Consider the following 20,406-nt stretch of genomic DNA (forward strand, 5'->3'; position numbering starts at 1 on the left):
GTTTGGTTTAGGTCGCACTTTTGTTTCACCCTCATTTTCATGTTGTTTATCCTATTCGTAATGGTGCCGATCTCAACTTTCTTGCCGCACATGGCTATCAATTTCGTTTGAATTGCCTCCAACGATTCGGATTTTTCTTTCCGAACTGTCGGCAGTTGGGACTTACTAAAAAATACCGCATGTTCCCGCAATATATTCGCAAATGTTACCGGATGAATACTTTCCATATCGACGAACTTGACGAACGAACAATCAGTGCAAACTACAAACTAAACCGGATCTAGTTGAGGTTATGTTGCGATTGGAACCAAACAAGATAACAGTTAACGATCGCACACAACAGGAGTATCTACTCAGTTTCAAACGATCAACATGGCGGTGCGCTTGAGTATCTACTGTACTCCATCAGAGGAGAATCTTTTTATTCTTACCAAATGGAGTACTGTACATACTACTTGGGCTGAGAATATACTCCTACTAAATGCTCATACGTATGTAGTTTGAGTAAGTACTCACGTTTTATTCATTCCACCCATATCTAGTGTTCTGATTATGAACTTTATAGTTATTGTGATTGGGTAAAATTACGTGCCCAATAAACTTCCAAGTAGGAGGAGGAGGAGAAGAAGAAGAAGAAGTTGTTAACATGTGGTGCTGGTGGTGAACCTTTATTCTCAAATTGTCACCTTAGCGTCTCTTACTGTATTGTGACTATCTGTTGGCAGTAGTATAGCACCGTTGAATAGGTTGAAGTTTTAAGAAACCGGGAAAATAACATTTTTCGCTATGGATGAGGACGATCAAATATCTGAGGATGTTGAGATGACACTAAACAGTAACAGTGCAAACGTAGAGAAAACTTACCTTCCCGGAGACCCCATTGAGGATGATGATGAACTTGTATGTGATGAATCGGCGTATATTATGCTTCATCAAGCTAGCACAGGTTTGTGTACTTGTTATTTTACTAATTAGTGCAACAATGTAGGTATGAAATAACTTTGTGCAAGGTGATAACGTGAGATATTTAACCCGCCAATGCACGGGTTAGGTCTGCGAGACCCATGCTCTGGTATTTCCAACATTTTCTGATAGACGGTGATAGCTGCATACTTCCGGCTTCTGCTGCCTTCCTTTTATCACCGGTGTAGTATTCCTGCAGACGAACACGGAAATGATTGCTTTAGTACGTGAGCAGTGGTAAGTTAAAGTGCTCTGTGGGCCTGTGAGACCCAACCCGTGCAGTCGTGTAAGTTTTTTTTATCATAAGCTTTTTTGTTTTTCAATTTTAACCGTGTACTTAAAGAAGATTATAGGGTGATTATATCTTAGCGTCTTGTCCAAATCCGTGGTTTAGCTAGCCTGGCTGTCTTTCACCTTAGTTCCTTGGGTTTTAAGAACACAGGTGAGACTGAAAATGGGTTGAACTGTGCTGATGAGTTCGTTTCTTCGTAGGTCGAAGAAAAAGGAGTGTTATGATGTCAGCAATCCACGTGATATGGAACGAGTTGCCGCATTATTGGAGGAACCATTATCAGATGATGAAATTTACTGTGGTTTTCCTCTCATCAATGCACAGCGATGATAAAACTGAGGAAAGTATAGGAGGAAAGAGGAAGCCTGTAATAGTCACATTCTATAATTCAGCTAAGGATGGTGTAGGCTGTGTAGACGAAAGGACGTCTCGAAACACCAGACGTTGGACAATGGTGGTCTTCTATGCGTTGCTGAATATTACAGGCTTTTAACCCATATTTAATATTCAGAGCCAACAACCCTAACTCTCCAGACGCAAGGAACAGAATAATTTTTTTGAAGAAACTCTTGTTTCTTCTAACTGAAGAACAAATAAGAGAAAGAGCTGTCTCAAGATATCTTCCTAAGAGCATTCGCGATACTGCAAGAAGGATATCTGGGTTGACGGCAGAAGGAGGACGTGAAAATACAGAAAATAAGAGGACGTCGTGCATACTGTAGAGTCAGAAAAGACCCGCTACTCGTGCTGTTTGTACAGAAAGTTAATGTATCTTGAACTCTCCGTATTTGTGTGCAGTGAATGTAAAGCTGAAATGTGAATGTTCCAGTGAACATTCTGGATCGTGAAAATTAGGTTATGACGATTTCATAAATTTTGACGTGATAAGTTCTGAATTTTGTGATCAAGTAAAATATTGTGTGTAAATTTGCAGTGGTTAGAGAATTGCTTTGTAAAATGTTAAGTAAGTGTTGATCATCAACGGTTTTGTGACAGCAGTGTGTTTATAATGTTATCGGAATAGGAGGAAATGAATACTGAAAATAAAAATATAATAGCATACTATAAAAAAGAAATATGATGATGGGTCTGTGAGACCCAACCCGTTTCTTCATGTAACTTTTTGTGACCTGTGCACTGACGGGTTAAGGTGAAGGTAATGTAGGTGTACAAACTGCGGTTGTGAGCGGACATTAAGAAATATGAAGGATCAGATACAGAGTTCTAGGGATAATCAGTACTTAAGCCGGTAACTTCCAATATTGGTCCGCGCGGAGTGACAGTCCTTTCTTTTCTTCTCGCGGAGGACGTGGTCTGGACGGTGGACAAGGCTGCCAACCTCTTTAGTTAAGATGGGACAAGTCCCAGGTTATAGCTGAATCAGTACTTAAGCCGGTAACTTCCAATATTGGTCCGCGCGGAGTGACAGTCCTTTCTTTTCTTCTCGCGGAGGACGTGGTCTGGACGGTGGAGAAGGCTGCCAACCACTTTAGTTAAGATGGGACAAGTCCCAGGTTATAGCTGCGAAGCGGCCTTAGTCCTTTATTTAAATATTTTTTACAAAAGTTGATATTTACGTAGCTTACAATATGTACGTTGATTAAAAGCCAGAATTTGTCAACAAGGAAGCAACTAAATTATTTTATTTTACAATGACTAGATAACGTCCAAAATGTAATATGGATTTCTCCTACTGTCTGGATGAAAGTTAATGCAAATGTGTTCGTATTGACTATGGTTCATTCCACGTTAAGAAAACAGTATTGCTCTTATGACAACAGGGTTGCCATATCGAACGGTGGCACATAAGTCTGTGAAATTCAATATTTAACTTCAAGATAACAAGCGGGATAAACTAAGCTGCAAATTATTTGTGTGAACTAAAGGGTTTTTGGTTTATATAGAATCAGAGGTAAACTACAGCACCTAAAAAACCTCAGCATTGAAGTGTAAGGTAAATCGGCAGAGAAAATATACAAATATTTTTTATGGGCTCGAAGGGTGGAGGATGCATTTAATTGCATTTAGTAAATTTCCCCAGACGGGCTGAGTGGCTCAGACGATTGAGGCGCTGGCCTTCTGACTCCAACTTGTCAGGTTCGATCCTGGCTCAGTCCGGTGGTATATGAAGATGCTCAAACACTTCAACTTTGTGTCGGTAGATTTACTGGCACGTAAAAGAACTCCTGCGGGACTAAATTCCAGCACATTGGCGTCTCCGAAATCCTTAAAAGTAGTTAATGGGACGTAAAGCAGTTATTATGATTATTATTATTATTATTAAATTTTCCCGAGCAACACGGGGTACTACTGTGCTGTCGTATCGCTTAACAAAAGACAATTGTAAAAATTAAGTGCGGTCTTGCAGAAAACAGCGGTAATTAAAATGCGCTTTAGAAAGAACAGTTAAATAACAAAACCAAGCACAAACAAAACACATGTATCAGTATAAGGTATGCCATGACTTATCGCTGCACACCACAGCATTAAAATCTTCAGTAACAACTTCTGTACAGTACGAAAATAATAGAACACACACAAATGCTATGCAATATACATCCAAAGTAAAATATCTGCCATTGTGCGGTATTCTTCTTGTACTGAAACACGTACTTGGCCCCTGACACGAACCCCATTCTCGTTACCGGCATGAACTAACGTTAACCGTGGACCACGACCTATAGGTGACTTAAGACATCACAGAAAAGCATTCCGTGGAGTTGAAATGGTCTTATCTTTCCTTTCTTTCCCAACAGTGTGCCCTGTGTTAACCCATGACTCATCAGTGTAAAAGATGTTCCTTCCCTCGTCTCTATATTTTTTAACTGTTGACAGATACTTGTGACGCCAAGATATAATGTCCTCTCTTTCCGTCAAACGAGCTGAATTCCCTTTCTTTTCGTACTGGAAACCCATGTCTCTCAACAAACGATACAAAGTTGTTCTTTTGAACTCGGGAAGGTCTTTATCATTATTCACAGACTGTAAGACTTTCTGTAAGGTTGGAGGTTGGTTTTTAAGGAAAAACTCGTGCACCTAACGTCTTAGACCACTGCGAACAAAATCATTGAACTTGACTGACCTGCTGTCTTTCCGTGGTGCTTTACGTTTTCTTGTTTTAATCGGAGAAGCCAAAGGCCCTGTAGTGGCTGCTGATCTCACTTTATAAACAGTCCTCTCAGAAATGCCTGTTGTTTCAGCAGTTTCTTTTACCACCCAGATGAGACTTTTATCTGGATTCTTTCGAGAAAGGTAATTAAGTAGGGCCTACGTTAAGCACAGTTTCCATTGGTTTCTTCCTAAGTATCTCTCCCTGCTTATTTTTATGGGCGTTCTCACCCATAACGCAAATAAATCACTATTAATGATCACTATTAATGTTAAAAGAATCACACACGTAGGCTAATCATATGATACTCACTCAACAGAACACAATTAGGCCCCTACACTGATATAAAGGCTGAAAAACACACGCAACAAATAAATACCGTAAAAGGTATCTCTACAAAAGAAATCACGGTATTAATGTTAAAAGAAAGAAATCACACAAGTAGGCTAATTAATCACATAAAACTCACCACAAGACAAGTTCGCACTGATATAAAAGCCAGAAAACAGACGCAACAAATGAATACTGTAAATGACTCTACAAAAGATCACAGTATTAATGTTGAAAAAAAGAAATCACACACATGGGCTTATTCCATAACTATCACTCAATACAAGTACCCTCTGATTTACAGCCTAAAACACACATGCAATAAAGAAACATTGCACGTGACTTCACTACAGATGTGAGCTGCCGGCTGTTTGCAGATGCTTGTACGAAAGCGACATAGAAGGCAAATGAAGCAAGGCAATGAAGCGATGGCTGTTCCCGCCATTGTACTTCGTCCCTACGAATGTGTTTATGAAAAATAAAATGTTATATAGTTATTGTAAGATCTGACGGGCAAAAATGCCTCATCCTGTTTATCTATCTTTCATAATACATCACAAAGTACAGTATAATATCCCTTAATCACGAGAAATTATGGGTGTCTCAGAGGGGGTGTGTTCACTCCTTGTAGGTCCATAAGAGCAATACCTTTTTCTTAATGTGGAATGAGCCATAGATCACAGCGTGAATTGGGGTTTCACCAACTGTATGGATGAACATTGGGTTGAAGGTTTTACAGTTGGTTCTTTCAAAGGAGGCTGTGGTCACCTATGTCGTAAGTATATTGTTACCAAACCGAACCGTGGTATAAAGCCGATCATGTTGAGTTTGAATATTCCTTTAGAAAGAAGCATGGTAATATTTTATAGATTAAATCTTGTAGGCCTATGTTGGAAACGAATTGTTGATATCATTCATTAGTGCTCATCTGATAAATGTTTTTGGAATATTGTGCCGTTCTTGTTGATTAACGTTCCTGTTGGTGCATTGTTTAACCTTGGGAGGAATTATGAGTTGTCTGTAAATGAATAAGAGAAAAAAGGAATTTAGAATGATGAATGTAGAGCCCAATATAATAAATGTAAAGTGAAAGTTTTACCCCATAAAAGTGGACGAACTTGCTTGTCCAGTCAGATGTTAGCTGGAACCACTTGTTCCGGTTGTAAATTTACATAGTTTATTTATTATGTTGGGCTCTACATTCATCATTCTAAATTCCTTTTTTCTCTTATTCATTTACAGACAACTCATAATTCCTCCCATGGTTAAACAATGCACCAACAGGAACGTTAATCGACAAGAATGGCACAATATTCCAAAAAATTTTATGAGATGAGCACTAATGAATGATATCAACAATATGTTTCCAAAATACATGATTTAATCTATAAAATATTACCATGCTTCTTTCTAAAGGAGTGTTCAAACTCAACATGATCGGCTTTATACCACGGTTCCGGCTTGGTAACAATATACTTACGACATAGGTGACCATCAGGGGGGAGTCTCTTCCCGCATCACGCTCAGTTGTTTCTCTCCCTGGCCGCCTTCTGTGTGACGCCATGTGATATGAGACAGCGCTTGCCTGTCCTGCTGACACGTATTACCACTACAGTCTAAAATGTTCATAACTTCTGAACCATTCATGCAAATAATGTCCTGGCAAGGTTATTGTAATCCTTATAAAATACTGGAGGAGGTCAAACAATTTATTTTGATGAGGAACTCGAGGATAATATCAAAATATCTATGTAATTTTAAGGAGTTATATTTTTTACTGCGGACTATATTATAAAATCGCTTCTAGAGGGCAGCCGGTTGAAAATATTAAAGCCATCACGGACTTTTTTGTAGAGGTTTCTATGCTCTACAATTCGTGTGCTTACACTTGGGGTACATCGTTGATGGTTCACGCAGCGTAAGCCAAGAAAGCAAGTGACTGACCAACATTTTTGTCTCTTTCTACGTATTTACTGTATATCGGATCACGGATACGTAATAATTTTATAGTGGTTCACTATGTGAACAGTGTTCATGTTGTCAGTATCTGAAATAGAACCACCGCACTGTACTGATTAAAATGCAGTCAACATATTATGGAAACGTGTGTGGCGCTATAAATTGTCGGCGTGTAAAAGAACTCCCGTGGGACAAAATTACGGCACCTCTAGTCTCAGAAAACAGTAAATGTTGTTAGTGAGACCTAACACAAATAACATTATTATTATTTTGCATATTATAAAGACAATAATGACAACAACCATCATAGCCAGTTAGTTTGCTACTCTGATGGCATAACAATAATTCCTCGTCAGCAATGCTTGGTTGTTGAAACACTTTGTAATAAACTCTTGAATATCTCCCTTATTAGAGCTTGTATGTTAAAAAGGTGTCAGATATAAATGACTGAATGAAAATGATATTTTCTCTAATTATTGTTTTGTGCTAATAGCCGGGCTGAGTAGCAGCTCAAATGGTAGAGGGCTGGCCTTCTTAGCCCAACTTGGCAGGTTCGATCCTGTCTCAGTCCAGTGGTGAAGGTGCTCAAATACATAGTTAGTGGGACGTAAAATCCAATAACATTAACATTATTATGTGCTAAGAACTTATATTTCTGAATGTATTTCGAAGCTCGTGAAATAATACAGTAGAGATCGGGCCAGCTAGAAAGACATCCGGTGAGGGAAGTGTGCGAGTGAGAAAGCAGAGCCGTGGGAGCGAGAATGCTGACTTCCCCTTCTCGCTCAGTGTTGTGGCGACGTACAGTTGATCCGAAATATTTGTTATAACTGACATGTAACACTCCGCAGATTTTCAGTTCGTGGAATTCCCTTCCGGCTGTAAATTACAGACATACCAAGCCGAAATGAATGCATTTAGAAGTGTTACAGATGACAGATAGATTGAAGGAGTTACAACATAATTTAACCTCTTATTACAGTAGCTGTCAAAATCGTTTCCGTGTATCTATTTGCTTAGTCCTTATTTTTAAATCTACCGCATGTAAATTCCGGCTCAGGAACACCTCTGCGGAGGTTCGGACCTGCCTTCGGGCAGAATAACCCTTACCTTACCTTATTTTTAAATTATAATTTGATGTAAAATTAACTTTACGACGCTGTAGATGTACAGTGTAGAATATGGTTTGCTATAACACCAGGCTTCATAACCTTAGCCACGTCATGTAAAATAACTCGATGATAATAATAATAATAATAAGCTACAAGAAAATTTAAAAACTCTCAGAAACTATGCGAAGAAGGAGGATAAACTTTTACGGTCATCTTCTCCTCAGAATGAACTCTATGATTAACCGAACGAATCTTGACTTCTTCCGTAACCCAAAACAAAACCGAACTGGTTTAAAGAAACTGAATAAGACATGGTAGAATTAAAAATTATAGAAAATTCACTATTCGGTTGAACAGCTAAAGTAATAACTAAAGAAGAAAAAACGTTCCAAAACAAATCTACATTAAAAGCCAAATCTATTATCTTGGAAGACGAGAAGAAACGAAGATCAGAAAGAATGAAGAAATACTGGGCACTAAGAAAAGAACAACACACAGAGAAAGAATTGATTAAACATACTCCAAAGAGGGTGAAACGAAATAATAATAATAATATATATATTAAAAAAATTTATGAAAACTAAAGTCAGTCAGTCTGGCCATTCTATCCGGTCGATTTCCTTCATTCTTTTTTTAACTGAAAGGTATTCATGCACAGATTTGTCATCAGGTACTATAAATCACTTAACTTCCGCCTTCCTGATATTATTTGATTTTTTCACTTTTTTGTCTCTTTGAAGCAATCATATCTTTGGTTCTAATTGAGGAACGGAGTTCGTTTTGGCCCAAGAACACTCAGTGGATCAACCTCTTTCATTTCAGCTCTTAATTCTTCAAATTGGTTGATTCTGAGTAAAGTTATTAGTACATTTGTCTCCGTGACGAAGATCTTTGAAGGACTTTTTTTTTTTTTTTTTGCTATTGGCTTTATGTTGCACCGACACAGGTAGGTCTTATGGCGACGATGGGACAGGGAAGGGCTAGGACTGGGAAGGAAGTGGCCATGGCCTTAATTAAGGTACAGCCCCAGCATTTGCCTGGTGTGAAAATGGGAAACCACGGAAAACAATTTTCAGGGCTGCCGACAGTGGGGTTCGAACCTACTATCTCCCGAATACTGGACACTGGCCGCACTTAAGCGACTACAGCTATCGAGCTCGGTGAAGGACTTTTTAACAGTTCGGCGCGTGGTGTTGTTCCAAGGAACGTTTAATTCAATTTCTTTGTGTGATGTATTTTCAAGTGTTTTGTTGACATAATATTACATTCTATTACCACAGCAGATCATGTGCTTTGTTTCATTAACTCGAAACTTTGCAAATACATCCGTGTGGATAGTAACGAACAACACCATACTTTGTACATTGCGGGCGGAGCCAGCGGGAAACTGCTAGTAATAATAATAATAATAATAATAATAATAATAATAATAATAATGTCCTCCTCTGTGGTGTAGTGGTTAGCGTGACTAGCTGCCACCCCCGGAGGCCCAGGTTCGATTCCTGGCTCTGCCACGAAATTTGAAAAGTGGTTCGAGGACTGGAATGGGGTCCACTCAGCCTCGGGAGGTCAAATGAGTAGAGGTGGGTTCGATTCCCACCTCAGCCATCCTGGAAGTGGATTTCTGTGGTTTCCCACTTCTCCTCCAGGAAAATGCCGGGATGGTACCTAACTTAAGGCCACGGCTGCTTCCTTCCATCTTCCTTGTCTATCCCTTCCAATCTTCCCATCCGCTACCAAGGCCCCTGTTCAGCATAGCAGGTGAGGCCGCCTGGGCGAGGTACTGGCGGTAGAGGTGAGATCCCTCGCTGAGTCCGAGGGGAAAAACCGACCCTGGAGGGTACGAAGATTAAGAAATAATTATAATAATTTTGTTTTAAGGCGAGAAAGCAGTGTTAGACTATATGATCGTTTGCTCCTAGCTTCTTAATGCCAATATTTTGTTGCTTTCTTTAAATGTGACTTACGATATGACATATATAATTATATAATTGTTCTCAGGTACAGAAACAAAATATAATTCATAAAAGGAAACATCATAAGGGGTCTACATATGCTGAGTAACAACGTGTGTATACGAAGATAACTTAAATGGCACTTGAAATAATAAGTAATAAAATAATGACATAATTATTCACAAAATGAGCACATTCTTGTTTTATTATGTCCACTACAGCTCTTCAATTCCACTGAGTCCTCCGTCATCACTTCTGTCGTCCTCACTGGATGACGTGTCGTCGGCTCCCAGCTGGATCGCAAAGGACTCCATAATGTCTTCAAAATGTTCCCCATCCCTTATGTTCCAGTCTTCGGCGGATATTGATGCGAATTTCTGTCTAGTGAGTTCCTCTACGTCATCAATAGTGAAGGTGACGTTGTGAAAAGCTACCCAGTTCTTCACTTTTGCCCACATTATTTCATTACTGTTTCATTCAGGGTGATATGTGGGCAGTCGAATTACCGAGTGTCCGTACTGTTCCATGAGTTCATCTAGGACGTAGGTTTTGTGTGCCGGCTTGTGCAATTTGATAAGCTCATAAAGCTCGTGTTTGTACATCATCTCACAGTGGGGAATGTTCCTATTCACTAGCCAGGAGATCGTCACTTTACGTGAGCTGGAGGTTGGAGCACGATCTACTTCCTTGTTGTGATATGACGTGTAGACAATCACGAGAACACTGCGAGGTGGAAGTTATCTTTCATATCTTTCATTCTCTTAAAAAAAAAAGTCACTATTCATGTCATCGTGATAGTCGCCACTCTTGCTGCCAGACTTCCAGATTAGCAGACGGTTCTCTGTGTCGGATCTCATGCTTTCCGTCAAGCAGTGCATGCTCCGCTACTGCTGATTTGTCGCATTGCCCCAAGCGACAGTTCCTTTTGTGCTCCGTCAGGCGAGTATTGACACTTCTGCCAGTCGTGCCAATATAAACAGCTCCAGAGCTGCACGGTATCCTTGACGGAAAGCATGAGATCCGTTACGAGGGTACTGACATACTGGCCACAACATCCCACTTTCACGCACGTCTCTACAGGGAAGCAATTGAAATACATAAACATCTGGATAACTTAAATTGAAAGGAGGAAGGACTGAAACTCAGCAAGGCCTGGTACACCCCTTTATATAACGTACGGCCGAAAGGACATTACAGTCAACCAACCAGAGGATCCATTGCTCGGCACGACCCAATCAGAGGTCGTGCACTCAGAGATCCAACAGACGACAGACTGCTCGGAGCGACCCAGTCAGCATTCATGCCCTCATATATTCAACCTGGTGACATGCTGCATGGCATGATCCAATCAGAGGTTGTGTGCTCAGAGACCCAACCAAACGTCAGGCTGCTCGGCGCGACCCAATCGGAGGTTGTGCTTTCAGATAGTCAATCACATTTCGGATTGCACGGCGCGAACCAATTGGAGGCCGCACACTTACATATAAATACAGCTGCTTCCCAAACAACTTTCGCAGTCGCCAGTGGTATACAGGAGAGTGTATCTACACGACGCCACAGAAGATGACTACCGCAGCAGTAGTCGAAACGTCTGGAAGAAGCGAAAGGAGTAGACCACGGTATGATAGCGCGGAAGATTTTTATTATATTGACACCAGCTGTGAAAGCCTTCATACTTTAATTAACAAGAACTGTGGCAGAAGGCTTCACTGAAGAAAAACATCCATGTTGAAGACCTAGAAATACCTTCCTTAAACAAATTCTAATCAACATTCAGGCACAGAAATATTTCAGTGCAGGAAGTGGCAAATGCCAGGATGATCTGGAAATGTTTTATGTCAACTGATCAGTCTTAGGGCTAGCCAGAGATGATCATAGGGCTACATACCTTTTCAAATTACCTGTTATTGTTTCATTAGAAATACCCATCTAAAAGCTTTCTCAGTCCTGAACTTGTTTCTAAGTTGTAAGCGCACAGCACCAAACATAGAAAAGGCTTCACACGCCTGCTGATGATTATGCATTGCCTGTGATAATTTGAGAAATTTAATCCTTTTTAGATTGCCCTAATTCACTACAAACTATTGCAAAACATGATTTCCACCAATTTTTATCACTTAAAGCAGTCACAATGTCAGGTTTAAACAGCAGTCTCTTGGAAGGTAGTAAGTTAGCTGGGAATTTTAAAATCATATTGAACAAATGAAAGCTGAAATTACCAAGTTCGTTTCAGCTTGCCATAATTTACTGCTCTTTTTGCTAGCTACCAAAATGGAGGGACTTGTTAAGAAATCAGCCAAACGTGCATTGGTTATAGATTGGTCATATCTAAAATGTATTTGCTCACAACTGTAGTATCACTAACAGATTCAATTTTATCACTCTTGTGTTTTTTGCAGATTGGTCCACATTTCAATCTGGAATACATTTTCTGCATTCCTTTTCAAATCCTTTCATTCAGACTGACTACCTATCTGACTATTAAGTTTAATTTCAATTTGAATTTTAAACCTACTGTTTTACTTATACATTTCTAGACTAGCATTTTAAAGAAATCAAATTATGATTATATTATAAAAAATCATGACTAAATTAGTGATTTAAACCCTGTAGAAAATACTCTGAACTATCTTCCTCCTGATTTCCATATCCAGTTTGAATTTTCCACAAGTGTTTTGAGTAGTAATGTATAAGAAATATTGCATACTTATCAATGACATTATGCTCTTTGACACATGACAAAGGAGAACAGAAATAGAATACTGGTAGCAGAAGTGAAATTTCAGATAAGTATGTTTCAGAAGATGAGAAAAGATCGAGCGAGAAAAAGATATATAGGTGATCCGAGGTATCTGTGGAACAGCAGAGGTGAAAGAAGCTGGAATGGGTCTAACTACAAGTCCGAAAGATGAATTTAAAATTTAAATAAAGGTTATATTTAACAATTTTCACTAGGTGAAATAACAAAGAGAAATCAGGTACAATGCAACTTTACAAACGAAAGCACAAGTTAAGGGGTCTTTACAAATTCTAGGCTATGAGCCCCAAAGTTTAACAATTCCTGAGCTCTCAGCTCACAACTACATATTTTAGAAAAGGGCAGAAATTTCCTCAATACAATGGAGCACTTGCTCCCAGCAATCAAAATGTCACGCCTCCCCGAGGCACCTTTCAAAATACCAGAAAGAGCTGACCCGCTCTCATTCTTTCAAGCCTATTAAAAGGCTATAAACGGACTTTACTACAAACTGCCCTCAAGGCACACTTACAAAGAAACAGGGGTATCTTGTACCCATTCTACCAGACCTTAGTGGACAAAAACTAGGTTAATTTTAAATGGCCAAAAACGCAAAAGGAATGGAGGCGTGAATTAGCACTCCTAAATACACATTTTAAAACCTAAGAGGCACTAGGCCTATTGCACAGGGACTAATCCAAATCTATGGAGGTGACTTGTATACAAGATAAATTTAACACATTAAGAAGGAAGAGAAAAACGGTTACGAAAACATAGTCACCTCAAATTCAAAATGAAGGGGAGCTCGAGAGGGTAAAGCACTCTCTATCCCCGAATTACATTTAAAGATGTATGAAGTTTTACAAAGTAGGAAAAATATTTACATGTTTAAAGGTTTCGGACCTGCCCCGCGGGTTAAACTGCTGAGCTAGCAAAGAGACAAGAAAGATGTTAAACGGCCATTACCTTATTGAAGAGCTGCTGCCCGAAGGAAGAGGCGCTACCCGCCCCCTGCTATGCTTCTATACACTAAGCAAGATGTTGGTGAAGTGGCGAAGAGCCGAGAAAATCAGCAGTTTTTAAACCCTCGTGGAAGATTCGAGACCTTTCATGAATAATAAAGACACACCTACTCAACTTTATTGGGTAGTTAAGAGTTACAGATAGAAAATTCAGGAAGAAGGACCCGATTAGTCCAAAATTAATTAAAGAAATTCGGGATTGGCTAAGTTCAAAACTGGCGGAAAGAAAAATTAATATTGCCAACCCACAGATGAAAGAACAAAATTTAGTAAAGACCAAAACTTCTGCATACAAAATTTCTTCAAAAAAGTTTCTCACTTCGCACCAGGGTGCGTGATCATAGGTTTTTTTTTTTTTTTTTTGCAGTGACATCTATAAGAGAATGTCCAGACTTCTTGATCAATGAAAAACAAAACAAGGCGAAATACACACGGTGACATCTTCTGAGAAACAGTTGAGTTGGTTCGGTTTTTAAAGTTCAGAGTTTCTCCAATAGAGGAGTACTTTAAGGCGGAAAATTCGAATGTGAGGCGTATAGGTGTACCGCCCGGTACAATAGGAAATTCAATTTCAATTAGAAGTACACTGAACATATGAATGAATGCCAAAAATATTATGGAATTGCCAGTGAAAGGAAAGAGAGACGGGAAGATGTTTATACAGTGGTCCAGGGAGGTTACAGCTGGAGAACACTGTTTGGAACATGGTGATAGACAATGAAGCAGTGGAGAGAAAAATAAAATGGAAAGTAATCATACTTGCTTGGGTAATAATATGAACAATGACAAGAGTTCTCACAACTGTTCCTGTTCATTGAAACCAGTACAGACCCTGCTGCTACTCAGGTTATTAGACTTCACATTTTCCAAATGCATAGGGTTGTTGACAATGTTTCCCAAGCTCCTAAAGTGGAATACCAGTAATAACAGCTGCCGGCTGTGAATGAAAATTGTACTGTACTCACTGTTACTACTGGGTGAATCATCAAATTGTCTTCATCCTGTCAGTATGCTAAGTAATGTAAACGAGAACACTCTAGCTGACACATTGATGGTGTAACAAAAAGCAATATAAATTGCAAAAGGTTCACCTTTTCAATACAAAATAATAATGTTGTTCAGTTTGAATTAAAACATTTTAATTTGGTTACTCTGTACTGGTTTAGACGTTGTTAGACGTCATCGTCAGCCGATCTTAGAATAGGGCAAATTTACAAGAAATATTCATAATATAAAGTACAATACATAACTCCTACTAATTAGATAAAATGAATAATATTATAAGGAAGATAACGGGTACTGCCTGGGGGGCACATCCCAATACTGTGAGAACCTCTTCCATTTCTCTATGTTACTCTGCAACGGAATATGCATCCCCAGTATGGTACAAGTCAAGTCATGCCAGGAAGGTAGATGTTGCTCTAAACGATACCTGTCGCATCATTACCGGCTGTCTAAAATCTACTCCGTTGAACAAATTGTATAGTCTTGCTGGTATTGCCCCTCCTGATATCCGTCGAGAGGTTGCAGCAAAAGACGAGAGAAAGAAGGCGGAAACATCTGAAGCTCACCCTCTGTATGGATACAGGCCAGTTACTCCAAGACTCAAATTAAGGAAAAGTTTCCTCAGAACAACAGAGGCTCTTAATGGGACACCTCAGCAATCCCGAATTGATATGTGGCGCGCAAGCTGCACTCGCTCCGAAGAATGGTTGACACCAAGTGAAGAATTACCACCTGGTCACATGGAGAAATCGAGTACTTGGAGATCACCGAACAGATTACGAGCAGGCATGACAAGATGTAAAAGCAACCTGCAGAAGTGGGGTTTTAACATCAAGTCGTCATTGTGTGAGTGTGGTGCAATCCAGACGACGTCTCATTTGTTGCAGTGTAGTAAGTACATGCACAGTACAAGATCTACTTCAGGCAACAGAAAATGCATTGGATGTCACCAATTTCTGGGCAAAAGTAGTGCAGCCTTTTTCTTTTAAGTGTGACTTTGTATATAATGTATATAATTCAGTAAGAGTATATATATGTATTTATAGTATTAATGCTTCTGATATGAATAAATAAATAAATAAATAAAATTAGATAAAATACACTAAATGGTTGTACTTGAAGCAAAGGCTCTCTGTTTATAACAAGATAAAATCTTTATAATCAATGTAAAACAATGAAAATGAAAACACTTAAATGTTGATTTTTTTATAGTGTCCGCCATGTTTTAAAACTTGAGGTCATATGAGACGTTACTAGTCATGATGTCAAATTGACTTTTGTATAAAGGTTTTAGTTTAAAGCTTGAATACAGGTTTTTTTTTAAAAGTTCCTCTGTGGAAAGATGTGTTAATTGTGGAAAAACACAGCCATGATTAGCATCATGTTGAATCGAATCTTCTAGAATCTGTAGTGTATCGTAATTGACCAGGTGGATCATGTTACTAACAAGGTCGTCAAAGATATTGTATGACCAATGCCGGACCTCGTTCGGCTTGCTGTAAGGCACGGAGTGTGTACTTGTGGTGTACTAGAACCAAACTCCTATCAGCCATATTGTTGAAAATGTTAGAAGTGGTCTCGAGTAGTCCGCAGACATGTATTTTAGCATAAGAAAGTCTGTTTTATCCTTTGGTATTTATAAAATTTCACTGTAATGATATTTTCAGTTCTACGTAAGTGTTACGTCTGTACACTTCGTCTTCTAATCTACCATACAAATTAAAGTCACAAGTTGCAGAGTTGGGAGAGAAAGCTGGCTGAAAACTGCACTGATTATTCCATATGTGAAAAAATTTCATTCATTGAATTGCACACTGTATGTTCTGTAGCTCCATCTGTTTTAAATATCCTTGTATCTTTCCCTCTTTTGTTAGTTGAGGAAAAACCTTGTAAGGGATTAATTCAATATGTTGATTGGAATACTGATATGTACGGTAGGTATATGATGATTTTGCCTCTTTTCACTGTGAAGATTGAAATGTAGTGAGCTTGCAGAGTAAAACCTGTCCACAGCAGAAACCCAAGGGACCAGAATTTTTTTTCAGCTGTATACAGGATTTCGGTTCATAAGTCATTAAAAAATAAAATGGAAATCATAAGTACTTACCACCGTTAAATAATCCAGCAGGAGATTTATATGATTTTGTGCAGTAGTAGATACTGTCTGTTTGGTCATCAGCCCAGGGGCTGGTTGGATCCTCACATAGCACCACCAAAGGCTATGCAGTTATAGGAGAACCATGAAAACCAATGGCAGCATCAAAATGAGGCATACTAGGCAAGATTATGAGTGAGGTAGTTAGGCCAGAAAGTGCTATTGCAGCACGACTAACCCTATGAGCAACACCTTTCATAACACTCCATACTATACCGACACTAATCACACACACGTATATACACTAGTTCATCAGCATAAACACAAATCTGTTCTTGCTTAGAACTACTTCACAGTGCACAGTAGTACAGTACATACTTATTTAATACACATTGCATGTTTTATAGAAATTACACCAACAGTAATACTGTAGAGTACTGTCATTTACTTCTTCTGGTAATCCAGAACTATCCTTGGTAGCACAGTTCTGTACGAGCATAGAAAAAAATATTGAACAATTCTGCCATATATTTCCCCAGCAGTAATGACTGAATGCCATTTATGGCTTATAGGGCATGTCAGTAAGACTTCACGTTACATAAACTATCTTCTTCATTGTCTTTGTTCTCGTCATAATCCCAATCAATTTCTGTTTTCTTTTCTTTGAGGTGATGGGTGATGAACTCTTAAGTGTTATCTAATGCTGCCTCTGTTTCAACTTTTATATCAATGGGCACCTAATTTTCTGCACTGACATTACCATAATTACACTGTTTTAGAGTTTGTTGTAGCAATTTTCACAATTTGTTTTTACGTCGTACTGACACAGATAGGCCTAGGTCTTATGGCGACAATGGGATAGGAAAGGCTAGGAGTGGGAAGAAAATAACTATGGGCTTAATTGAGGTACAGCCCCAGCATTTTCCTGGTGTGAAAATGAGAAACAGTGGGGTTCGAAAAATTTCTACGCAACACTTTTCCACCTTGTCAGTACCGTATTTACTCGTGTATTAGACCCCCCTTGGCGTTTTGAGATGAAGAAAATTAAAAAAATAAATCTCACTTAGGCTACAAGACCCCCAATGTAATTCGTCAGAGAAGAATGATTCCGCTTCATAGCGGGTACAAGCCTGCAGCTCTGATGACATCACACAAATTTGTGAACAGTTTCGTCCGTACGATCCACAAAATGAAAAAACGCGTCAAAGCCATGCGGTACATCTGTGTTTCATAGTTAAGAAATGTCCGCCTCCATAGCGTAGGCCTACTGCAGCTCTAATGACGTCGCGCAAATAGGTGAACAGTTTCGTGTCCAACCCGCGCATTGCAAGCATGCATCAGTCATGTATATATGTCTGTGTTTTGTAGTTAAGAATGTCTGCCAGCGTAATGGTTAGCACAATTAGCTGCCGGTCTCGGGAGCCTGAGTTTGATTCCCGGTACCGTATTGCTAGAGTTTTACGAATAGTAGGAAGGTTGATTTGCAGTAAAAATGATACATGAACTCCCTTCCACTGGAGGCATGTCTAAAAAAAGAGCTGCACCACCTCGGGATGAGGGAATGAGTTTACTTTTAAAGTTAAAAACTTCATCACTGATCCGTATTGAACTAGTAGTTACAATGCTAAAAAGAGAAAAAATGTTCCACCTTTTCAATACAGTAACACTGTTGCACGAATCAATGTAGCAACATATTTAATTTATTAAGGGACCGGTTTCGACATCTGTCCATGTCATCATCAGCCTACACAAAACTGGCAAGAAGTCAACACAATTGTAACGCTTATGACACTTTTCTTGAATTAAAAATAGAAGTTCATGTAGAGGTTCTTGAGCACTCTTGCTGATCTTGAGGTTGAAAAAACATACCTGCCAGCCCTTCCGATTTACCCGGAAACTTTCTGGTTTTTAACTCGTCTTCCGATTTTCCGATTTATTTTTACTTCTTCCTATTTTTGACCAATATAACTTCTAGTACGGCCAATACTCTTCCCCTACTATAAATTCTTATGTGTTTGTGTAATTTACGAAACGTCATTTTCAAGAGTATTTATTTGATGCTTTATTTCGTGAGTATTTCGTCCTGCGCCTTCGTGTATCGTGTTTCCCGCTCACCACAGCAGCGTGTCCGCTTTGTACAGCTGGGGATTCGGGGCGGCAATTGTCCTGCAAGCAAGACAGGCTGGCGCGCGCTAGCGACTCAGTTAATCGGGATGAAAGAATGAGTTTATTATTGTTGTTCGCGCGCTGTTAACATCGTTTCTGTGCATAGTTTCGTCGGAGTTTTAGGCCCCTTTTTTTCTTGCATTTGTATGCTTTCCCCCACTGCCAAAGTCGTATGTTAATAATGTATGGGACATATAGAATTGTTTTGTATGTGGTAGTTTCGCGTATTTAAGTGCATCATTTTAATGAGTTGAATGTTTTTAAGTGGGTTGTGTCGGTGACAGTTTCAGGTAGTTTATTTTCTCGTTAAGGCCAAAAATATAACAAACGTTATCTCCAAGTGTTCAGAGATACCTATAAATTTCCGTTCATTTTACCGTCTGATAAAGAAACTACCATATTCTTTCGCGTAATTAACGCCCTTGCATAATTTTCGCATCCCAATATTTTTGGGTCCAAAGTGGACAAAAACAAATGTTCACGTATATGACGCTCCCACAACTTCGAACATCTATCACGCAGCTCCGGATGCGTTTCGAAATAAAGATGTCAACTACTCAAGTAGCAGGCTTCCTATTGCGAAAGCGGGCATTCCAGATACAGGGCAACGTGCTGTTATTAGCCGGCACTAGTTTTACGAGTGTTTCGGGTACGGGACATTCTGTGATCTCAAAATTGTCAGTCCACAGTATTCGAGTAATACTGCATCATACTAACTCGCGGTGATCAGTTACACCGAAACATACGGGAAGAGGGCAGCGAGTATTCAATGCCCAAATGAAACGTGCGCTACCGCGGTAACAGAAGTGCACGTCAAGCGGCCAACATGTCTCGCAAAGCATTTCACGGACCAAAAAGCGGCAAGTTTCCGCAAGTAGAGAAGGATCTGCTTAAATATATGATTTTGTGACGCAACGTTGGATAAGCAATTTCTCACGAAATGCAGTATTTTAAAAAATGTGAAATAACCGCTGCACATGGAATCAGTGTCTCGGATTTGAAGGTTAGCCGAGTCTTGATTAATTTTATGAAGAGAAATGGACTTCCTCTTCAGCGAAGAACATCATCATGCCAAAAAATGACGAATGATTTAAACCATTTTCATAGTTTTGTGATTGAGAAGCGTGAAGTGAGGAATATTTGATCTCCCTTATAGAAACCGCAGATCAGACGCCAGTCAGTTTCCGTATGCCACAAAGTCGAACAATCGATAAGAAAAGATCATACAGTGTTATCGTACGCGCTACCGGAAGCAAAAAACAACGATGTACTGCAATGCTTGCTATAACAGCTGATCTCAGAAAGCTTACACCTTACATTGATCTAAAACGAAAAACAATGCCCAAAGCAAAATTTCCGCGAGTGATCCACCTTCGTATTCAAAGAGGAGGATGGATGGACACGTCACTCGTACAAGATTGGATACAAACGGTTTGGGGTAATGTAGCAGGGTCCCTCCTTCGATGCCCGGCCTTTCTCGTGTTGGGCAGTTTTTTTGCCGGTATGTCATTGTTATGGCATTACATGGATTGTACTTTTATTAGTTCATGTTTTCACTCCAGGTCGTATTGTCAGCTCGTAATGGGAAGAATATTTTCCAGTCGGTACTTCAATCCCACGTGTCTAACTTACCTGATGTACCGGTACCCTATTTGAATTTT

General features: G+C 39.4%; 1 protein-coding gene across 2 annotated transcripts in view; it reads left to right on the forward strand.

Moving 5' to 3' along the window:
• Nucleotides 1-633: 633 nt before the first annotated feature.
• The window catches only part of l(2)09851 (WD repeat-containing protein 1 l(2)09851), a 194,839-nt gene continuing 175,066 nt past the window's right edge, over nucleotides 634-20,406 (forward strand). For both annotated transcript variants that reach the window (XM_067137931.2, XM_067137928.2), the window contains exon 1: nucleotides 634-946. In XM_067137931.2, the coding sequence (XP_066994032.2) occupies nucleotides 887-946 (60 nt within the window). In that variant the 5' untranslated portion in view covers nucleotides 634-886. The remainder of the gene's footprint in view (nucleotides 947-20,406) is intronic.

The sequence above is a fragment of the Anabrus simplex genome, chromosome 1, assembly GCF_040414725.1.
Source record: "Anabrus simplex isolate iqAnaSimp1 chromosome 1, ASM4041472v1, whole genome shotgun sequence".
NCBI classification, from domain to species: Eukaryota; Metazoa; Arthropoda; class Insecta; order Orthoptera; family Tettigoniidae; genus Anabrus; species Anabrus simplex.